At 37.8% G+C, this 21699-nt stretch overlaps 1 protein-coding gene across 1 annotated transcript in view; it reads left to right on the top strand.

The window, feature by feature from the left end:
• The window catches only part of LOC117420893 (lysophosphatidic acid receptor 1-A-like), a 59970-nt gene that overhangs the window by 25549 nt on the left and 12722 nt on the right, over positions 1-21699 (top strand). The window contains exon 2 of the mRNA XM_034034630.3: positions 12941-13685. Coding sequence (XP_033890521.1) covers positions 12950-13685 — 736 coding nt within the window. The 5' untranslated portion in view covers positions 12941-12949. The remainder of the gene's footprint in view (positions 1-12940; positions 13686-21699) is intronic.

Below are 21699 nucleotides of genomic sequence, written 5' to 3'. Positions count from 1 at the left end.
AAACCGATGGCAGACTGGCACTTCTCATATCTTACTTTTGATCACTTTCATTTCAAATCTCTTGAATTTTATGAATCGGGGCATTCCTGAGCATTGTCAAGAGACTTTGACTCCAGCCTGACCCAGACTCAAAAGCAGGGACTCCAATTTCCAGCAGCTGACAGTTTAATAAGTTCAGACCACAGTCCTACATGAGTCGCAGTAACAGCCCTATACCCTACCAGCCCAATGGTTCAATGTGTGTGTGTGGGTGGGTTGTGGAGGCGCTGCACATTCCTTTTGATTAGAAGGAAAGCGTATATTTTCCGAACATAGAGACAAACCTCTATAGAAGTAAGATTCCATTACAAAAATAAAATAATAATGTTTGATTTTTGTGGTAAATTGAGAAAGTGATTCGAACATAATTTTTTAATGAAATCATCTTATTACTTTGTTGTTAAAACAAAATCTTCACATTTTTACTAATTCTGAAAAAACAAACAAAAAAAACACCTCTCCTTTTGGAATTTATATCAACCAATACAGGATGCTGCTTAGACTAAGGACTGTTAGCAGCCCTTGTTAGAAACTTCTCAAAACGCAAGTGCAATGTTTTCTGAATGTGTTCGTAATTACATTTACCATTTAATAAAAACAGATGAATCTTGTGTGTTCGTGTTAAGCATATAACTGCTTTAGCTATGATGTCATTAGCAACCATACAGATGTTTCTTATGCAGTATATGGCAACAAACATTTATTCCCAAGCCTCCTATGATGCTAAACATTCATATGCTGAGTTCACTTTGAAGCCAACAAGACCCCTCTGCCATAATTGGACTCTTATTGAGCAAGCACTGATCTGACTATGTTTTACATGACAAAAAAAAAAAACACATCACTACATGACAAAAAAAAAAAAAAACGTTCTTCTTGAGAGAGGCCACATTCGGCAGCATCTTCAGTGCTGGGTAAGATATTAAAGGAGCATCTGCAAAATGGAGTATTCTGGGAAAACTTGATACAGTAACCCACACAAGGTTTGGGTTAAAAAAAAAAAGTTTTAAATTATAATATTAATCAAAGAAAATAAAAAACATGTTGAAATGCTACAATATCACTGTTTTTCGCAGTAGGATATCATGGTTTTCCAGGACACCCCTCAGTGGAATAGAGATTTATTGTAAACAGACAGAGGTGTAACCTATCAAGGCAAATGTAAGGGGAAGGGGAAGAAAGCCTCTCAGTTAAAGTTATTGGATATTGTTGACTTTTTAAATGTATGAAACACTATAAAAGAATAATACATTTAATAAAACATTTTGAAAATTACATCTAGTTGAAATGTTTGTCATTGAAATTAAGTTTATATATTTATTTATTTATTTTCAAATTTAGCGCTGTTAAGTGTTTAATAGTTATGGAAGACTTTTTAAATATAAACAATCCTGGTACCAATTACGATTTAAAAGGAGAGTAAAAACATTAGTCTTAAAAAAAAAGTGCAGCAGCTCTAAAAAGGAGTGCTTTAATAGAATCTATCTATGCCGTTACCCTAAGGCAGTATGGAGTCAATTGCATTTTACATTGTTTGCATCAATTGGCAGTACTAGTATCTCTTTCCTGTGTGGAATGAATTTTGAGTCTGAGTGGCTGGAAGCTTTTAGTCTTTACAGCCACTTTTAACCAAGAAACAGTTCCCTTTGACAAGCAGGCAGTGAGTTCACAATTCAAGGTTTATGTCTAGGTTTACTCATCACCTGCCCATAACCTAGACACAACTTTAAAAAAAAAAACACCCTTGATATCGTCTGCCATCTTGTAGGGCAGGTCTCTTCAACTACAGTCAACCCTCTTTATACCGCCTGGTATGGTCCAAGGGCAAAAACAGGCAATAAGCGACTGTGGCGTTAAAGTGAGGGTAAAAAAAAAACAAAAAACAGACACACACCCAGAACCTTCTATGTTTGCAATAAATTCAAATGTTTTATTTTTTTAGTTATAAAATTACAGTATCTCCAGGCCTTTTTTAATAAAACATGAATCTTTTTTTAAAACTACAGTACTAGTTCTTAACACAACAATAAGTCTACTAGTGATGTTTTATCATCTTTTCCCATCTGTATGAAACATACATGGTTACTTTTGAGGAACTGTTTACTCATTTAGCACTCGGTGTCAAATCACCCAAACAACAATTCCATAAAAACAAATCGTCGTGTTTTTTTTTTTTATGAAATTGTTTTTTTGTTTTTTTTGTTTTTTTTTACTGTACTGGTCATTTGAACATTTGTGGCATGACTAAGCCTGCTGAATACTATCCCCCATTGAACGATGCCACTATTTATTTCACAAAGCAATTTAAGCTCAACAGCATTCTTTTTTAAGCAGTTAAAAAAAAAAAAAGTTTAATATGTACAGGCAAACACTTTTCTTAAACGAAAAGTAAAAAGAAAAAACTATTCTGCTGTTTACAAAATTGATGCTTTAGTTTAAGTCAGCCTTTATTTGTGCAAATCTTGCACGCAAACAAACCTCTTACCGTATTTTTTTTTTTTTTTTTTAACCTTGGTTTTTAAAAGTCACTTATTTTAGACTGCGCCAGGCCCTTTTCAGGTTAAACAAATCGACCCATTCCATCAAAGTAAGCCATTTGTTTTTATCCATTACAATGTCTCCAATTGTCCTTCGATTAACAGTATGCCTCACTTAGGCGAGAAAACATTTGCAATGTCTTGCTTTCTTATTTTTCAGATGCATACATGCAGGTTTTTTTTCTTTTGCTCTGGTGTTAAATGTAAGGTGAACTCGCCATTTTGTACTTTCTGTCTTGCTTTGGGAGCGGGAGTGTTGATGACATTGATATTATTATTATTATTATTATTTATTTCCTGAATGTTCAGTTAACAAGGAATTAGGAAAGCGAGTCAAAGGTTGACTTGATAACTTGTTTTAATTGGCCATGATTATTTTGCTGGCGCTACAATGAGGGGAACTACAATGCTTATATTTACATTTGCTTGGCTTGGGAAGTTGGCGGATGGCGGACAGCGGGGTGGCGATATAACTGGTGAAATTATTATTGGTGACATTTGTTCAGAGAGAATAGCTGGCGGCATGCGAGGGTGGCGTTATAAAGGGAGGCGGTATAATGCGGGACAATTGTAGTTTTTTAAGGGGGCCAGATTAGAAAAAAGTCAGGAGTAGGTGGGCCAGAAGTATTTTACTCGCAAATTTTTAATCAATATAATAATTATATAATGTAATGTTTGTATGTTGAACAAGACTTAAAAATGTTACCATATGAATAGTACTTTAATAATAGAACACACCCTAGTCTGTAAGTCGCCTTGGTTAAAGGCGTCTGCTAAATAAACAAATAATAGTATCATTACAAACATTTTAAAATGTATGTGACATATTAATAGTATAACTGCTATACTATAATATAGCAGCTAGACTCTATAATATAGAAAACTGTGAAAACAATGTGAAAACTGTGCAACAATGTGGTTTTAAGCAAGGTGATGTGCACACAAAAAGTTTTCTTCACACAATATGTGAGTGTGCAACTTAAAACAAATAAACTTGTGTCTTTGTTTCTATTCCATCTGTAACACAAAGTGAAACTTGAATAAGTTAAAAACAAACAGATTAGTCCCATGGAAAGGGATGTGTGGCGGAGTGTCCCGCCCCTATATATATATATATATATATATGTGCGCAGTTTATATTATTATTTATATTTGCGGAATGGACGTAAAGTCGCAGACTTTATGTGTTATTGTTTTGTATTTTTGATTTTAAAACCTTGTAAGGATGCGGGACTGATCAGCTACTGATTATTTAACTAGCTGACAGTCGTGCATCCTTATTAAACTCGTGCAGACTATGGCCGAGGGGTAATAAGATCATTAATAGCTAGTTAACCCCTCGGCCAGAATATAAAAGCTTGCAACTTTCCTTGTTAGGGGAAGGGGGTTCAGAGTGGAGAACGAGTATACAGATATAAGTAGAGTGAAACATTCCTTCTGTGAGGGCATTTCATTTCCAGACTTCTGTTTCCATTGACACCGTGAATCGTGATGGACCAATCAGTTTCGAGCTTACAAGCGATGTTGGTGATGAAGGCCGAACTGTACAATCATATACCTGAGTCAGTTACCGTACAGCAGAGTTATGAAATTGTAATTTATTTATTTATTTATTTATTTATTTATTTATTTATTTAATTAAACAAACAACCTATGTTTTCTATGTAAGATTGTCTTTTTTACTCAAAGTGTACAAAATACAGATATATTAGAACATAAGAACATAAGAAGGATCCCAGGGTGTCAGCTTCAACAACATTACTGGGGAGTTGGTTCCAGACTCCCACAATTCTCTGTGTAAAAAAAGTGCCTGCTATTTCTAAATTGTATACCATATATATATATATATATATATATATATATATATATATATATATATATATATATATATATATATATATATATATATATATTTTAAACAAACAACCTGTATTTTCTATGTAAGATTGTCTTGTTTACTTGAAGTGTACAAAATACAGTGAGTATATGTTATAGCATTGTATAATGTCTCATGCATTGACTTAAGATCGATCTGAAACCTAGCATATACAATTCATTCAGGAAACGATATACGTATTGCACAATTAATTAATATGACTGTTGATTTTATTTTGCTGATTCAGTCTTTATTAAACGCAAAATATCACTATATGAGCTATAAGATGTACCGGTCAGATCTTTTGCTGCATAATCACAAATTGCATATACAGATAAAAAGTGCGCCCACACACAAACAAGTACGCATAAACACATACTGTGATTATAGGCACAGTACTAAAGATGATTAAAGACAAAGGTTCTTTATTTTAGAAGACTATGTAAATTCCCTTTTTAAGAAGTTCAAGTCAGATGGAAATTTATGTTTAAGCTTATGTACAGTACAAATCTCTTCTTCCTGTCTCCACTATCTACTGTACGTCAAAAAAAAAAAAGCAAAGCGACGGGAAGAGCTGGTGTGTCCAGGCCTTTAGGGTGCTAAAAGGCATGGTGCAAACATAGATGTAGGCCTTAATGGGTTAACTCTGCGTTTGCTTTCACTTTGAAACTTTTTACTCCTACACACTCACCAGCTGTATAGTTGTCTCATCAATCATCTCGTGGGGACACGTTCTGGCAAAATTGAGCTACAGTATTACATTTAAAGTGTTATATAGAGTGTATACAATCTACGTTGATAACTTTTCCCCTTGTCCAGGGGACTACATAAACATTAATGTGATTTCTAGTAAGCTGTGTACTGCAGTGTTTTATATCAGACTGCAAGCACCAGCCAAAAAGGGAAGCTGCTCCAGATTTCCTATAGTAGCTCATGCTAATCTCCTAAAGAAGTGGTATGTCGGTTTGTGCTAATATTGATAAAATGAATAAGAAATATCCAAAAACATTTGTGTATATAAATGTCATTTGTAGACCAAAGTGATTTTTCGTTTCATCATTACTCTTTTCCATTTGAAGTAGTTTCCATGTTTTTCCATTTCATATTTATGATATTTATGTACTGGACTTTTACTTTCAAGCTACGTTGTTCAAGTAAATGCCAATACATTATTTATTATTTGCATTTATTTTAATCAAGCAACAGTTAACAGAATTGAAAAAACTATTAAAAACGAAAGAAAAAATAATACAACTTGCTGTAGGAATCGCATTTATGTTTTCAGAAAATGCAACAGAAACAAACTGAAAACTAAAATCAACAGTGTTGGAAATTGCAAGCGCATTTATTAAAATGTATTATTTATTTATTTATTTATTTATTTATTTATTTATTTGACTCCGTAGTTAATGAGAAACGGTGACATGGGAAAGTATGTATACTCAAAATCTTGGAAGACTACAAATAAATGTAATGACTGATTGGTTCCATTAATATTTTTAGAAACTTAAAATTGGTCTTTTTTGTATAAAATGCAAAAGAAAAAGTGGAATATTTGAAAAGATAGAAAACAAAACACAGGTTACACTTATCTTTTCTGTATTCAAATTTACTACCAATTAATACTGCTTCTTATCGTCTTTAATTTAGAAATTGCTTCACATTGTTCTCTTCTGGCTCACTTGGTATTATGGTATCTATATAATGTGACATTTGCTGGGTTTACATACACTTGAAACTCAACTCTACAGTCATGACTGTGTGACGTTGTCACGTGAATACATCCTGAAACAGCAAAAGAACGTCCTCTGGTCGGCGTGACTTTAAGGTCAATCGCTTTCTCAGCAGTCAAGATTATTATTATTATTATTTATTTCTTAGCAGACGCCCTTATCCAGGGTGACTTACAGTCATAAACAAATCCTGTTTAACTGGTGGAATCTCACGTTTTTCTTAAGCAAAGCCGTAACAAACCACACACACACACACAAAGACAAGAAAGAACGTACAAGACGCTGCATATGTAAACCTCTCGTATAGCCTGTATTAATGTTTGTGTAAATGCATGTTGTTAAGCACAACTAGCCTCATATTATTATTATTATTATTATTATTATTATTATTATTATTATTATTAGTCGTAGTAGTAGTATTTTCTTTCTATAATTTTATTTAAGATGTCCCAGGAACAACAGAGCTCCACCTCTTCTTCCACCGCACAGAACTGGAATGAATTGTTTGCATCAATTGGTATATTGTGCAATAAATAATGGATGTAGTTAACAAACAACATAAATGTACAGTATCGCTTTAAATAAATACTTTTGTTTGAATGTTTGTAATATTACAAGACATCCACATTTCATTGTAATGTGTGTGTGTGTTAAGCAGATTCTGTGCCTGGCACTTCTACGGCAGCTGCAGACCAGCAGTCACTGGCTTCTCAGAGCAGAGGCAGGATATAGGGACCAGCAGATATATCTTATATTCACATAGGCCAAAGGATCATACAGTTTTTTATTGTATTGTAGTGTAACTGTAGTGTAAATAAAACTTTAAATGTTATGCATGTCTATTTTTTAAGTAGTAAAACTTGTACTTAGTAGAAGTTATTTTTATATACTTTTATGTGTGTGTGTGTGTCCGTGTTGGAAAGGTAATGAGACACAAACAAGTAATGTGTGATAATTCAGAATGTGCGCGACATGTTAATTATTTTTTTAAATCTTCACAGCAACGCATGAAGCTCTCCTCACGATGTTCAGAGTCTTTCTTTTCCTAATGTACAGCCGACTTTTTTTCCTAAATCAGAACAGCATAGCAAAGCATTTCCTGAAAGGAAAACTGTCATGAGAGGAAAACTGTCATGACTGGTCCATGTAAACACCGTCACTGTTTGTTTTTGTGCCTGAAATATAATTTCTTTATTTCATTGGTGTCTGATTCTGTCTTTCACCACTTTGTGCTGTGTAATAAATTATTGCAAAGCCAAACAGTTAACTTAAATATGTGGACTTTACTTACTTTAAAAATGACTGTGTGACAAGTTTCTGGTTTTAAAATATATAAATTAATTTGGAATTACTTTTCATAGACACATATAAGTAACTTTTACTTGCTCTTTAAATCTTTAAAACATACCCCCTGCACCCGCGCAGGGGGAGAACCCGCATACCCCCCTGCACCCGTGCTGGGGGAGAACCCGCATACCCCCCTGCACCCGCGCTGGGGGAGAACCCGCATACCCCCTTGCACCCGCGCAGGGGGAGAACCCAGATACCCCCCTGCACCCGCGCAGGGGGAGAACCCGCATACCCCCCTGCACCCGCGCAGGGGGAGAACCCGCATACCCCCCTGCACCCGCGCTGGGGGAGAACCCGCATACCCCCCTGCACCCGCGCAGGGGGAGAACCCGCATACCCCCCTGCACCCGCGCAGGGGGAGAACCCGCATACCCCCCTGCACCCGCGCAGGGGGAGAACCCGCATACCCCCCTGCACCCGCGCAGGGGGAGAACCCGCATACCCCCCTGCACCCGCGCAGGGGGAGAACCCGCATACCCCCTGCACCCGCGCAGGGGGAGAACCCGCATACCCCCCTGCACCCGCGCAGGGGGAGAACCCGCATACCCCCCTGCACCCGCGCTGGGGGAGAACCCGCATACCCCCCTCCACCCACGCTGGGGGAGAACCCGCATACCCCCCTGCCTTCTACTTGGGATTTCTAGTCTCCGACTTTCAATGAAAATGAAAAGACTGAAACTTAACTCAAGTGGAGCTCATTTTTAAAACATATTTAATACGATTGGCTAGTAGTAGGGTGATTTTAGATGACGGCATTTCTTTCTTTTTCTCTATATATCTAGCTACGGGCATCTGAAAAACAAAATTACATGTACACAACCTCATAACTACCACTTATTCTGCGAAGAATTAACCAGCAACCAGTATACCGTTAAACTTAACAGTAGTGTAACTACAGGAGGTCACGTGAAAGGGACACAACTCAGTAAAGTGTTCAGTCCTTCAGTCCGCTCCGATCCAAGATATACCTGGGTCCATGTTTTCCAGTTCTGTATTACCTACATGATTTTATTAAATGGACAGACACGGGACCCAGGGACGTAGACACCTGCAAACTTGAGACTCCCAACAAACCCTGTGTGTGTGTAAAGGACGCGGGTCCCGACTTCCAGAGAGCTTTGTGTGTTCATGGCACCTATTACTGGTAGTATTTTTTGTACAGTATTTTAATTCGCCTTTTGTATGAACTGTCGTATGTCCTCCGTGTAGTGTTACGGGAGTCAGTGTGTGTATCTGAGCCTGCGGGGTGTGTCAACTGCAACCTCTGCCTCGGTCTCCTGTCAATCATTTTGATTAACTAAGAAATAAAAATGTGTATTGTTCAGTATATGTTTGAAAACTAGTTTAAAGCACCTCATTTAAGAAAGAACTGTGTTTTCAGCATTTTACGTCAATGGAAACCCATCTAGCAAAAACACAATTGCTTTAACAGCACTGTTTTAATGTTTTTATTACCAAGTTTTTTTTTTTTACCAACTTCCAGTGCGAACGACTGACTTTTAAATTTGCTGTGTCTGCTCTCGTACGGGGGCTATTGCAATGCGTGAACTGAGTCCACAGCTGTGAAGACTTTGGCTTTCACAATTAATTATAAAATCGCACACAAATCTACATGCTTGGAAAAACAAGCTTATTTGGACAAAGTTTGTAGATAAACCTCAATTCAATTATTTATTCTATCCATATCCTTAATTGGTGAAGCTAATAACCCTCTAACCAAGTCCCTTGTACCTAGTCATTTAATTATCCCTACATAGCTTTAGTGGAATAGCTTTTCAGGACTGACATGGCCTATTCCTGCTCTAAATGAATAAATTGGCCAGGACTGTGTACTATTGATTGTTAGGCTAGCAAGAGAGCTGAGTATTTATGCGTATTTTTCTTTGGTATGTTGGTTCAATCATGGGCAAAGCTCCAGAGGTTGGTAAACAAGTTGTTGGGGAACTAGAATTGTTCTGCAGAGTTTGTTGGACAGAATGGAAGTGAAAGGCTTGAAAGCAAAGTATCTCTGCACCCCTGTTGCATACAGAAAACCACTTTAGATGTTTCTTTGAAAGACTGTTCTGAAACAAAATAAAATGATCTCTAGGACTAGAAACTAGTACAGTTACATAGTGGTTAATCATTTTCAGGCATTAGAATTAGCAACTGCAGGTTTCTAACATACTTGTCTATATAGTATAATTATTTTTTATCTATAGGAATAGTTACTAAAGCATCTACTCAAAGTGCTTATTTGTTAAAAAATAACATTTCCTTTTTCTGCACCAGCTGTTGTAGGATTATATTTTTACTAAAACCTGATGATGCATCAGGAGTGGCTCCAGTTAACTCCCTCCTTGGTTCTTAAAGCAGTATGTGGGATTGCTAATGACAGTGTATCACAGGATTTGTGTCTCTTGTGGATTTTACCTCATTGAAAGAGAATTACTGTGCAAAGTAAACACTACATACTGGCTCTTTAATTTTCTGTCCCTGGGAAAAACTCATGACCTTCTGGTTTGATGTTTCTGTACTGTTTTGGTGTGTTTTGTGGAGAAATTACAGATTTGTGGATGGGTCATACGTGTTCATAAAATTCTTTCATACTTCCCGAGTTCTTCCTGTGATTTAAAAAATATATATATATTTTTAGGGATTACTGTTCTTTTAGATCTCTCTACCAATAACTGTAAGTCACATTATTTTATGACTCCCATGATTCCTTGCAACTATGAAATCAGAAATCATTCTTTTTTCTGAGAGCGAGGGAAGAGGGAAATCAGTCCCTGAATAAGACTGTCAATTAGGGTTGTGACTGCCTTGTAGGCACTGCTGTCTGAGACTCCGATCATAAACTTCACTGCATTTCTAATACCAATTTTCAGTAGTTGTAGGCTCCCCTTGTAGGATTAAGGCAACATTCTGAAGCCAAATATTACAAAGCAAGCAAAATGAATTCAGGATAGGGTACTGTGGTGCAGTAAGAGGAAAAAAAAGAATAGAAAGTGGTGTGTAAAATATAATGTGTTTGTTAGGTTGTGACCGGATAAATCAAAAAGTAAACCTGAGCTTGGGTGAGCTGACAAGAACAATATCTAGTTTGTTTACAATGAATGAGGTAAGCAGCTTTAAAGATGGTATATCTGTTACATTTTGTGGCAGAAACTGTAGGCAGACATGTCAAGTCTCAAGGTTTACCCTTGAAACTCACGGTTTTTCACAATTTTGAGGGTTCTCACATCCGTGCAATGGATTCTTACGGTTAAACCAGATCACATATAAACATTCACTGTTTAAATTTCCTTTTTTTAGTGTAGTGTACCCATACAATTTTATTTAGTCTCCACAAAAGGAGCAAAAGGAGACAGTCTTTTCTTTTCATGACTAGCTACAGTTGTGTTTTTTTTTTATGTACTCGTACTTTATTTGTGTAATTCGCTTCGCTTCCGATGTGCATACTTTATTCTAATCGAATTTGCTCACTCACGTTGTTCCCATTCGGTGTACATAGCCCTTAAGTCTAGGTTTAAGGATTTTCATCAATCCCAAGGTTTTTTCAATAGGGGTCTGTGGCAATGTGCCCCGCCCCTGTGTGCATATTATGTGTTGTATGTTTCGTGTGTTAATGTTTGTGTATAGATTGGTACACGGGATATAAACGGGTCTGTGTTTCACGTGTGATTTAAAGGTAGATTTGTATTTAGGCACGAGGAGGGCACAAATCACTTCACGTGCTGGTTAAATGTAATATGTGAGCACGGGGTTGCACAGAATTAATTCATGTGCTGGGATTCAAGTGAATAATTAATTAGTAATTGAATCCCAGCACAACAGTATATATAGATGCACATTTCATTCACTCAGGGTTAGGTGTTCGGTGATTGGAGAACGGGATTGGAGCGGAGGTAAATGTTAGGAAAAAGAATAATAAGAAGTAGTAGTAAAATCTGCTCACCGTGTTGTGTTCGTCTGTCTGTGCACTGTTTAGTTCGTTTTGTTTGTCTATTTATTTTGGCGCAAGTGCTGTGTCCTGTTTTGTGTTTAAAACCTTTTATTTTCTGTTCTGTTTATTAAATGCTGAGCGAAAGCATTCGCTCAGCTTCACCAAACCACACATCTCTGTCTGTTTATTTCCTGCTTCTGGTCTGACGCCACCCACTCTGGCCGTCTTTGTGACAGGGTCTCACTGGTGTGAACCCATAGGGGTTGACATGTCTGGGTCAGTATGTATTAGGGGTGTGCAGAAACCAGGTTACTTGTACTCATTGTAAGTTTACTTCCTGATACGGCAGTAAAAATGTCAGCGCCCCGGATGATATTCTTCCAATCGCCTTTTAAAACACTGCCATTGATTGGTTTTCAACTGTAAACATGAGGCAGCTTTTCTTGTTTTGAAATCAACACAGTAACAGGGCTTGAATTTCAGCACGGGATTGCGGGAATCATGCATTTTCCAAGTTGCTCCCGCATATCTGCAACTTTCAGTGCGGGAAAATCCTGCAGAGATATTTTAAGACACCAAGCTACTGTATTTTTCACCAAATTTAGAATGCCTGAAACGCTACAACAATCTCTAAGTGGGTGTCGGTTACGAAAGCACTTTGTGCTGCGTTCTGAGTAGTTCTGGTTGAAATAAATAAATAAGTAAAAGTAGTGCTGGATATTTTAAGTGCTGTGAGACTTTATTCTCTCGTACGTGATTCTCGGCCGCTATCTTTAAGGATTATAGAAACTCAGTACACTGCAGTAAGTAAACAGTTAAACAGACGATATTAAGTCTAGGTATTGTTTTGCAAGCGGTGACTTTTGCTTTACATTGAAAGCTTTTCTCTGCTTTTTCCAGAGAAAAAACGACTAGGGACCTATGCTTGACGTATTTTTAGGACCGCAAAGGGTTGATTTATTTATGTGTTTATTTTTCAGTGAGAGTAGTGCTGGGAAAGAATGTTGCCCTCCCAAAAAATGTTATGAACCTGTCACGCTACAAGGCTAGACCCACTCCTGTTAATCACTAATAGATCGATTGTGTTCACTGTTAAATAAAACCAAAATCCTACACGTTATATTCTACTTTTGTGTGTGTGTTTTGTGCAATGGGGAGGGGGCAAGTAGATTTTTCTAGCATTTTGTCCCTTGGACAACAAGTTTTAAAAAAAAAAAAATTGCACACCCCTGCATCATGTAGATGTTGATAAAAAATTCACATAAAATCAATAAGCATTTCCTGGCTCTCCCAAGCAGAGTCTTGTAATTATGTCGAACTGTGTCATTGTAAGATGTGACCTGTTGTCAGTGGAGGACATACCGTTAAACATTTGTATAACTACAACAGTTTTCTTGACAAAACATAAGTATGGTTTTGTTATAAAATATTTACTCCTGTGCAGCAGATATAACATTGTCTCTTTTTTTCCCAAACCTAGGTTGACGTGATGGAAGAACAGTGCTACTACAACGAAACAATCGCCTTCTTTTACAACCGCAGTGGGAAATACCTAGCCACAGAATGGAATGCAGTCAGCAAACTTGTGATGGGACTGGGCATCACTGTGTGTATCTTTATCATGCTGGCCAACTTACTGGTCATGGTGGCCATCTATGTAAACCGACGCTTCCACTTCCCTATTTATTATCTCATGGCCAACCTGGCGGCTGCAGACTTCTTCGCTGGACTGGCCTACTTTTACCTGATGTTCAACACGGGTCCAAACACCAGGAGGTTGACTGTAAGCACATGGCTCCTGCGCCAGGGTCTCATTGACACTAGCCTCACTGCATCTGTTGCAAACTTGCTGGCCATCGCCATTGAGAGGCACATCACAGTCTTCCGCATGCAGCTGCATACCCGCATGAGCAACCACCGGGTTGTAATCGTGATTGTAGTCATCTGGACCATGTCTATCGTTATGGGTGGCATACCAAGTGTGGGCTGGAACTGCATCTGTAGCATCTCTTCCTGCTCCAACATGGCACCGCTGTACAGCAACTCCTACCTGGTCTTCTGGGCCATCTTCAACCTGGTCACCTTTGTGGTTATGGTGGTCTTATATGCCCACATATTTGTCTACGTGCGCCAGAGAACCATGAGGATGTCGCGTCACAGCTCCGGGCCACGCCGCAACCGGGACACCATGATGAGCCTTTTGAAGACTGTGGTGATCGTGCTGGGTAAGTCTTTCATTGTCGTCACACTGTTTACTTTGTTAGAATAGGAAAATATTAGTCCTGTTTTCACAGCTGCTCTTTTAGCAGTAAAACTTCAATTACAAGGCAAATATGGCAGTCATACCTCCTGTCTGTCAATTTCAAATCTGATGTTCAGCAAAAAAGTTTCCAGTAGTTTAACAGATGAAAGGTTATTGTTTTTCTGTAGTGCTAATCAGAACAATACTGTATAATTACCAGCTGTGTTAGTTATACTGTAAACTGTGTTTCTTGCATTGCATTCAAATGCTTAAATATGAGTAGTGGTAAACTATGTAATAGTTTGTTTAATCACTAAATGAAGTTATGTAAACATAGGTGTTACTGTGTCTGATTTAAAGTGACCCTTCATTTACTCAGTAGTTTTACACAATAGTTTTACATGAAAAGAAATGTATGAAACACTGATAAAGGGTTAGACGTTGTCTGTAGTTTCATTTCCTATCTTCTGCTTTTTTAATATCTTGGAACAATTTGTTATATCACACTTTCAAGCTCTCTTATCTCCAAATGCAATCAACACTTAGCAGCTTGGCTGGTCAGTGATATGAAAATATGTTAACCAGCCGACACGTTGACTCTGACTCAGATGAACCTGTTTTATATAACCTCGCTTAATATCATACCCTGCTTATTATCGCGTTTTTTCAAAAACCATTCGCCATGCACCATAGGTTCTTTGAGAAATTGAAAACCTCTCTTAATATCAATCATGATACAAAGCAGGTTCATCTGTATTTCCTAGAACTGCCAGTTTTCACATACATGTCAATAAAAAAAGGTGGTGAGTAGGTGTTGAGTAAACTGAAGATAGTGGTGCATAAATGTTTGCATACAGGGGAGCCAATTGTTTTAAAAAGGCCCCTTACTAAGTCTGCATGCAGCTAAACATTGTTTACCCTTTTGTAAGTTTATGGGTAACAAATCCTAAACAAGTACTGTTATAATTGTTGCTATCAGTGACAACTTGGACAGATACTACGTTGTTTACTGTTGTGTTATTAATGGTAAATTGTGCCTTTGCATAAGAAATATAACACCACTGGAAAATAGAACACCCTCCATATATGTACAAAACAATACATTCCATTATCGCTGTTTCAAAAACAATGAACAATGGGCCAATACAGCCAAGTTCTTGCCATTATATATTTTAGTGTTTATCAGTTCCAATGTTCGCCTAGCACTGTGCCTGTCAGCATGAGGTCTCCTCAGTTCCTTGTGTCACAGTGGACAGATAATGGAGAACAAACTTGGATGATATCTGTGCAGTGAGAGTGTTGGGGATACAACAGAGGTTATTTTATAATCTGTTAATTGTAGCTCAGTTGAGATGCTAGAGTGTCTAATCAGACAAACTAGAGACTCATATACAGTATTTGTGTTTCAAGGTTATACATATCAAACATCTAAGAGCCCTATTTGGGCTATCTCAACTGGGAAGTATTTACATCTGCTACTGGTTAGATCAATTGAATAATCCCAGTTTCTGGGATTATGTATTTAATTCAATGTATTTAATTCAATCAACCTTTTTGTGGTGGGCTGAAGCTGCCTGTTTAATAATGCTGCTGAAATGGTAAACACAAAGTAATGCCTTGTATTTGGTCGTTTACCATGTGTAAATGATGAGGTGTAAGGTAAACAATTTAATGTTTGAAATGGCAAAGAAAGTTATTTTTCCTGTTTAATTGATGCAAAATCCAAGTCTCGTAGTCTTTCGCGTGTTCAGGCTGTTTATTCAAATATGCAGTAAACAGGCAGCTACAGTGTCAGATAGAAATAAAACAGTTTTCAATTGAAACACTTACTCTAGGTAAATATTATCTGGCAGTGATAACTCTAAACACTAGATTCTTTTTTTAATGAGTTATCTGTCCAGCAACTGCTGTTGTACCACAGACATTATTTTTTACTTACAATGGAGACTTGGTGGGACTACTTCTTCTGTTTATTTCCCCCAGTTTACTTACATGTGCCTTGTGCTACCCTTCATTAACTCTTTATCACAGCTGTGAAGGCACATCTAGTAGGTATGTATGGAACACTGAAAAATAAAATTGGTGGTGTCACGTGAGCTGTTCAGTGTGTTGATATGTAAATAAATCCTTTGCCTATGGGGCATATCAACTTCAACCTCAGTCTCAATCTCCTGCCTGTCACTCAGCAGCGATGGCTACTCTGTCACAAGCATTAATACCCTGTATCTTTCTAAACAAGAGATTTAGGGGAGCTCCGTAATAAGAGCTAAATCTCAAAACAATCATTGTGTGACTGTAGTAGTTGTTACAGCTGTGTATAGTGGTATTTAAAACAGGATTCATTCATCCGCCTTTTTACATATCCGCCCTTACTCTGGTCCCACCGCAGTCGGATAAGGATTACTGTATTTGTACAGCTGGAAATTTAATGTAATTGTACTGCACCGTATGTAACACTAACATTTTTGTTTACTGGTTACTAGGGGGTGCACGGTTTAGTTTATTGGTTTGTTTTGCTTTTTTATTGATGCAAGCAGCACTGTTTAATAATTTTCTTTTAAATTTGAATTAATACAACAAATTTGTAAAAGCCAATGCAGCCGGAACTCTTGTCTAAGTATGGTTTTGGAAAGAAATATTCAGTAAAGCAAAGAAGATATGTTCTTGAACTTGTTTGGGTACTTGATAAGTTAAATACAACAGGTTAATACAGATGTGATGTGGGATATATAACATGATTTTATGCTCTGTTAAAAAATAAACCCTTTTATGTTTAATTGCTCATTTAAATACAGTGTTTCGGCTTTGCAGATGTTTGATATGATGTGCTTGAATAAACGTTGTGTCCAATGGTTTGACTTTCATTTTAATATTGAGGTTGTTTAAAATGTAACAGTCATAATGACCACCGGCAGCGGCTCTAGGTATGAGTATAACCGCTGCAGTTCTAGTGTTAATAGACTCTAGGTCCATGTCTGTAATGGCGTAGTCTACCACGCTTTTGCCCAGGGCTGAGCTGTATGTGTGTCTGCCCAGAGAATCCCCTCTGATCCTGCTGTTAATAATGTACAGACCCAGACCTTTACAGAGATGCAGTACCTGTTTCCAGCTCGTGCACTACACGGTCATAGCTGTACTTGTGTGGTGTTATGTGTGTGGTACAAAGGGATCTGTCCAGTCATGTGGCTGCCACCCTCTGTGCTGAGGTAGTCCATCTCTCTGCCAGTCCTGGCATTGAGATCTCCTCAATTTATTTATGCTTTTTTTTCCTTCAAATCCATTTTTTGACCTGGATTACAAATGCAATAAGGCCCATCAGGGCATCTGTATATGTTGAAAAAATTGACTTCTCGGACCCCCCGAGGTGTCTGTATATTTGACGTATACGGACGGCCTGTCAGGCCTTATTGCATACATATACCAGGGGTTTCGCAGTCGCTCGTCACTCTCGTAATTTGCGAATGTTTTTTGAAAGTGACGACAAAAAAATGTGGAATCGTCACTAGTGATGATCGTTTCTGTTTGTACTATAAAAAAAATCCCTTTTGTTAAAGTCACACACAACGTCTCGTTCTTCAAAAGAAGGGATCTCTAAACCATAGAGTCATTGCTGCTGATCAGATCAGCGCCTCAGCCTCATCGATTCATTGACTCTGCAACGTTCCCATCCCGTGGTAGATGATGTAAATGCAGTCAGCCATTCAGCGCCTCAGTTTCATGTTGCGTGTCAGTTACCATGGTAACCCAGACCGCTTTATGAGGCTGTCCTCGGTGCTGCTGTAGCTTTCAGCCTTACATTATTTTTTGCAACCTGACAGCTTCTGCTGCTGCGCTTTCACGACTACAGAGAGTTCTGCTCAAACCTTTGCATCCGCAGTGTTCGCGCTAGGCCGCGCCATTGCGCCAGTTTCCCGCTGAAATTCTCTTAACGCGCTCGTGTGTCCCTCTTCCCTGACCAGACGCAATCAATACCAATATGCAGTAAATTAATGCATTTTGTATTACCATGACATGTCTGACGACAGGCTGATCTTTTTTTACTTGTTTGTTTACACTTGCGTTTTCATAATTAAACTCCCGTGCCATTATTCTCCAGTCCAGTAGAATGCACTCACACCCCTCCCTGGTTACAGTCAGTTTCACAGTAAAGCCTGGACGGCAGCGTCATCAGGCTTGTTAACAACATGGCCCGGCGCAAATATAACCTCGTATCCCTGTTACACCCGACCAATACTTCAGGAAGAATAAGTAATAAACTTCGGCAGTGACTGTTGAAATATAGGTTATTATATTTGTGCTTAAATATACTGTGTGCAGAAGATTTGTGAAATGAAAACGCATCATTAACTAAAAAAAAAAAAAAAAAAAAAAAAAAAGTAGCCTACGGTAACGTTATAAAATATGTGAAATGTGTCTTTTCTATGACCAAAAATGCTAAAATTCAGGGCCAAAATTATTCCGTATGTGTTAAGCACCAACTGTCTCTTGACCATTTCGCCAGTAGGCTTATAACGAGCATCATAAGATTATATATAGATATATATATATATATATATATATATATATATATATATATACAGTGTATGTAGTTTTATACTGCACTGTATATATGCCTACAATACATCTTGCATTGAGAAAACACCACTGGAATCGGAATAAAGGAAATTATTATGTAATACAGTTCACGTGCAGCATGGTTTTGGTAAGTAGCATTTTCTAAACTATATAATTATGTGAAGTATTAAAGTAAGTTAAAAACATAGAAAATCCACAAAACCAACAAAATACATAGTGTATATTTGACATTTTATTTGTAGTGTTCTGTGTAACACGGGCCTATCGTTTAACCTGAAGCAGATATACGCGTTTATCATATTATCAACAAAACCAACGTGTGTTGTAAAAACTAAAGCAACAATTGTTTTGAAAACTGTCCAAAATATTTACTTGGTGGCTAAGATAAAAATGCCATTTTTTATATGGAAATTGTCAAACTAAAAGGGGAAGCTGGAAGAATCTACCAGTCAGGACAATGTCATTTAAATACTACGACTATTAAACTATATCTGTTGGTAATGTGGTTTCTTCTAGCAGTTTTCAAACTGGGGTACACCTACCCCTGGGGGTACTCGAGAAAAATTCTGAAATGGCAGACAACGCATTTTATTTAGTACCACTTCCCAATCTGTTGCAAACTTTTGTCATGTAATCAACGTTTAATCGCTAACACCAGACTGATGTGCTGTTACAGAGTGTTCAGTGCACACACGACTAATTTACATATTAAATATGTACATTTTAAATAAGCCCTGTTGTTTAAATTTAATATAAACAGTAGCTTTTCAGGGCAAATAAATCTGGTTCTTGAGTTTTAATGTTCTAAAACTTTACAGCTGTAACTTACCAATTTATTTAAACTGTAGAGCATTATTAAAATGGTTTAATTAAATAATTGTTTTGGTCAATACAGTGTTTTAAGGTATAAAATAAAAACAGGATTCATAACACCCTTGAAGACTTGAGCTGTGCGCCAGTAGTGACTACTGAATATCTGGAGTGACTAATGTTTTTAGAAAGTATTAGTCACTAGTGACTACAAAAATCTAGAACCCAGGGGAAACCCTGACATATACATACATACACACACACACGTACATTTACAGAGTGATTAGAAAATAAGTTTACCACATCAACGCACCATATCATATGGTAAACTTACTTTCTAATCACAATGTACATACATACACACATGAATACCTATATATACACTTTTATATATTTTTTTTTATTCATGTCTAGTTTTTTTGTAACTGGCTTGCAGTAGCCATTGTTCCTCAGTTCATGAGTTTGGTTGGGTTGGTAGGGTGCTGGCCCAGAGTGGCATCCTTGAGAGCCTTGGCAAAAGCCTTCACACCCTCCTTATTAAGGTGCACCTGGTCGTAGAGGTGGTGCTCCTAGATGGTGAGACTGAGACTGGCGGGTGTCAGTGAGAGATCTGGAGACTCACAGTTCAGTGAGCAGACAATGTGAACCCACAGCGCAGACTTCTGCAGCTGGTTCAGAAAAAAACAGCATTTCAGGGTCCATCCGACTCAGCCAAGTGTCGTAGAGACTGTATCTCCGGCTGGGGCTGAGGGAACCACTGTGGGGTGGGGGGGGAGTTGTTATTGTCAGCGTGTTACTGCACTGAGAGAGAATTGGGAGGGGATGTAAAAAATGTTAATGTAAACAATGACATTGCAGAGTTTAAATATCTGAAAAGAAAGAGACATATGAACGTTAAGCACACTGGGTCAGCGAAGCTCATGCTCGTCTCTGAATGTTTATCAGACAGAGGGGAGAGGTCAACTCCTAAAAGCACAGCCTCCGCCACCTTTGTAAGTCAGAACGCCGGGGGAGTGCAGCGGGGAGAGCGGTAGTGACAAAGGGTTCCTTGAGTTTAAATAGTCAGCAGCTCAGAGGGAGAAGTGCTTACTTACAGGGATACCACGCCTGCCTTTAACTTACTCTAAGACAGTTGTAATGCTCTGACTAAAGAATTTAAAAAAAAGAGATTAATCTTCCATACGTCTTTTTTCAGTTTTCTGTTTGCCTGCTTCTTTTTTTCTCCCCACACCATATGGCTAATTTTACATTAGGCATTGTGACAAGATAGCGTCAAGGCCCAAGCTGTTATGGGCAGGAAAGAGAAAACAGAAGCTGTAGTTCAAGCACTAAAGCGCACATTTATTAAACAAACACAAATACGGAACAAAATAAACACACCACGAGGGCCAAAATAAAAGGTTCAAACAAAAGAACAAATCACTTGTAGGATGGGCATTAGCCTTCAATACACTATTACAAAACAATAAAAAAAATCACAGCACAAACACCCCCAAAATCCTCCACCTGATAAAGGATTTCACCATCCTTTTATACATGTGGCCACTCCCAAATTAGCACCAATTACCTAACTGGGGAATGGCCATACCTGTGATTGCTGACTGGGATAGATTTAATCCCATACCTGCCAACCTTACATTCCCACACACACACTATTTACAGCAGCAAGGTTTCTGCCCTGCCACAGGCACCCTGAATATAAACGGGCAGAGACGCTGTTAGGAGAGTGACTGATTATTTATTGCAGAAGAATAATAAAGTACCCTTCCTCCAGGAAACACACTCTGACGAAGTGAATGGGTCAGACTGGTTTAACGAGTGACAAAGGGAAGTTATTCTAAGCCATGGCATTCATTTTAGTGCAGGAGCAGTGATTTTCTTTTCTTAAGATCTTAAACCCGATTCTTTTAATGTTTGTGAAATAGTGAAAGGGTGTTTACTGACAGTAGAGGCACATGTAGGCAAAAGAATGTTCTTTCTTATTAATGTTTTTGTCGAGGACAATGGGAATGGTAGTTAATTTTTTTCAAACCCTGAATGGAATTTTATCACAATACAAGCCTGATGATGTAGTTTTATTGGGTGGTGATTTTAATTGTACAATAGACAATGCACAAGACAGGAATAGGTTAGAGCCCCAATGCCAAATCAGTTAGAGAGCTAGTCTCTATTTTAAAAGCTTGTGGTTTTGCGGACGTGTGGAGAACTGTACACCCCACAACTAGACAATACACCTGAGATAAGGCCTGTGCTGGAAATGTCTCATTTACCATATTGGATAGGATTTATGTTTTTAAACATCATTTAAATTTGTTCATTAAACCTGTAATTTCTCCATCTGGCTTTTCTGACCATAGTTTGGTATATTTAAACATAATTATCCCTTCCTCATACACTTACACTTCTTACTGGCAGTTTAATACTAAACTTTTTTAAATGTTTCAAATTGTTTTGGTAAAGGGGGAGAAGGCAGCAAGGTGATTTCTCTTCTCTGAGACGGGGGTGGGGGTGGCTAAGATTCATATTAAGCAGTTCTGTGAACAGTACACTATCAATATTACGCAAAGTAGCGTAATATTGATAGCATAGCGATGAGAGAGCTAGAGGAGGAC

This window comes from Acipenser ruthenus, chromosome 1 (genome assembly GCF_902713425.1).
Source record: "Acipenser ruthenus chromosome 1, fAciRut3.2 maternal haplotype, whole genome shotgun sequence".
Classification (NCBI taxonomy): Eukaryota; Metazoa; Chordata; class Actinopteri; order Acipenseriformes; family Acipenseridae; genus Acipenser; species Acipenser ruthenus.
The sequence above is the reverse complement of the archived record's forward strand: the minus strand, read 5'-3'. Positions and strand labels throughout refer to the sequence as shown.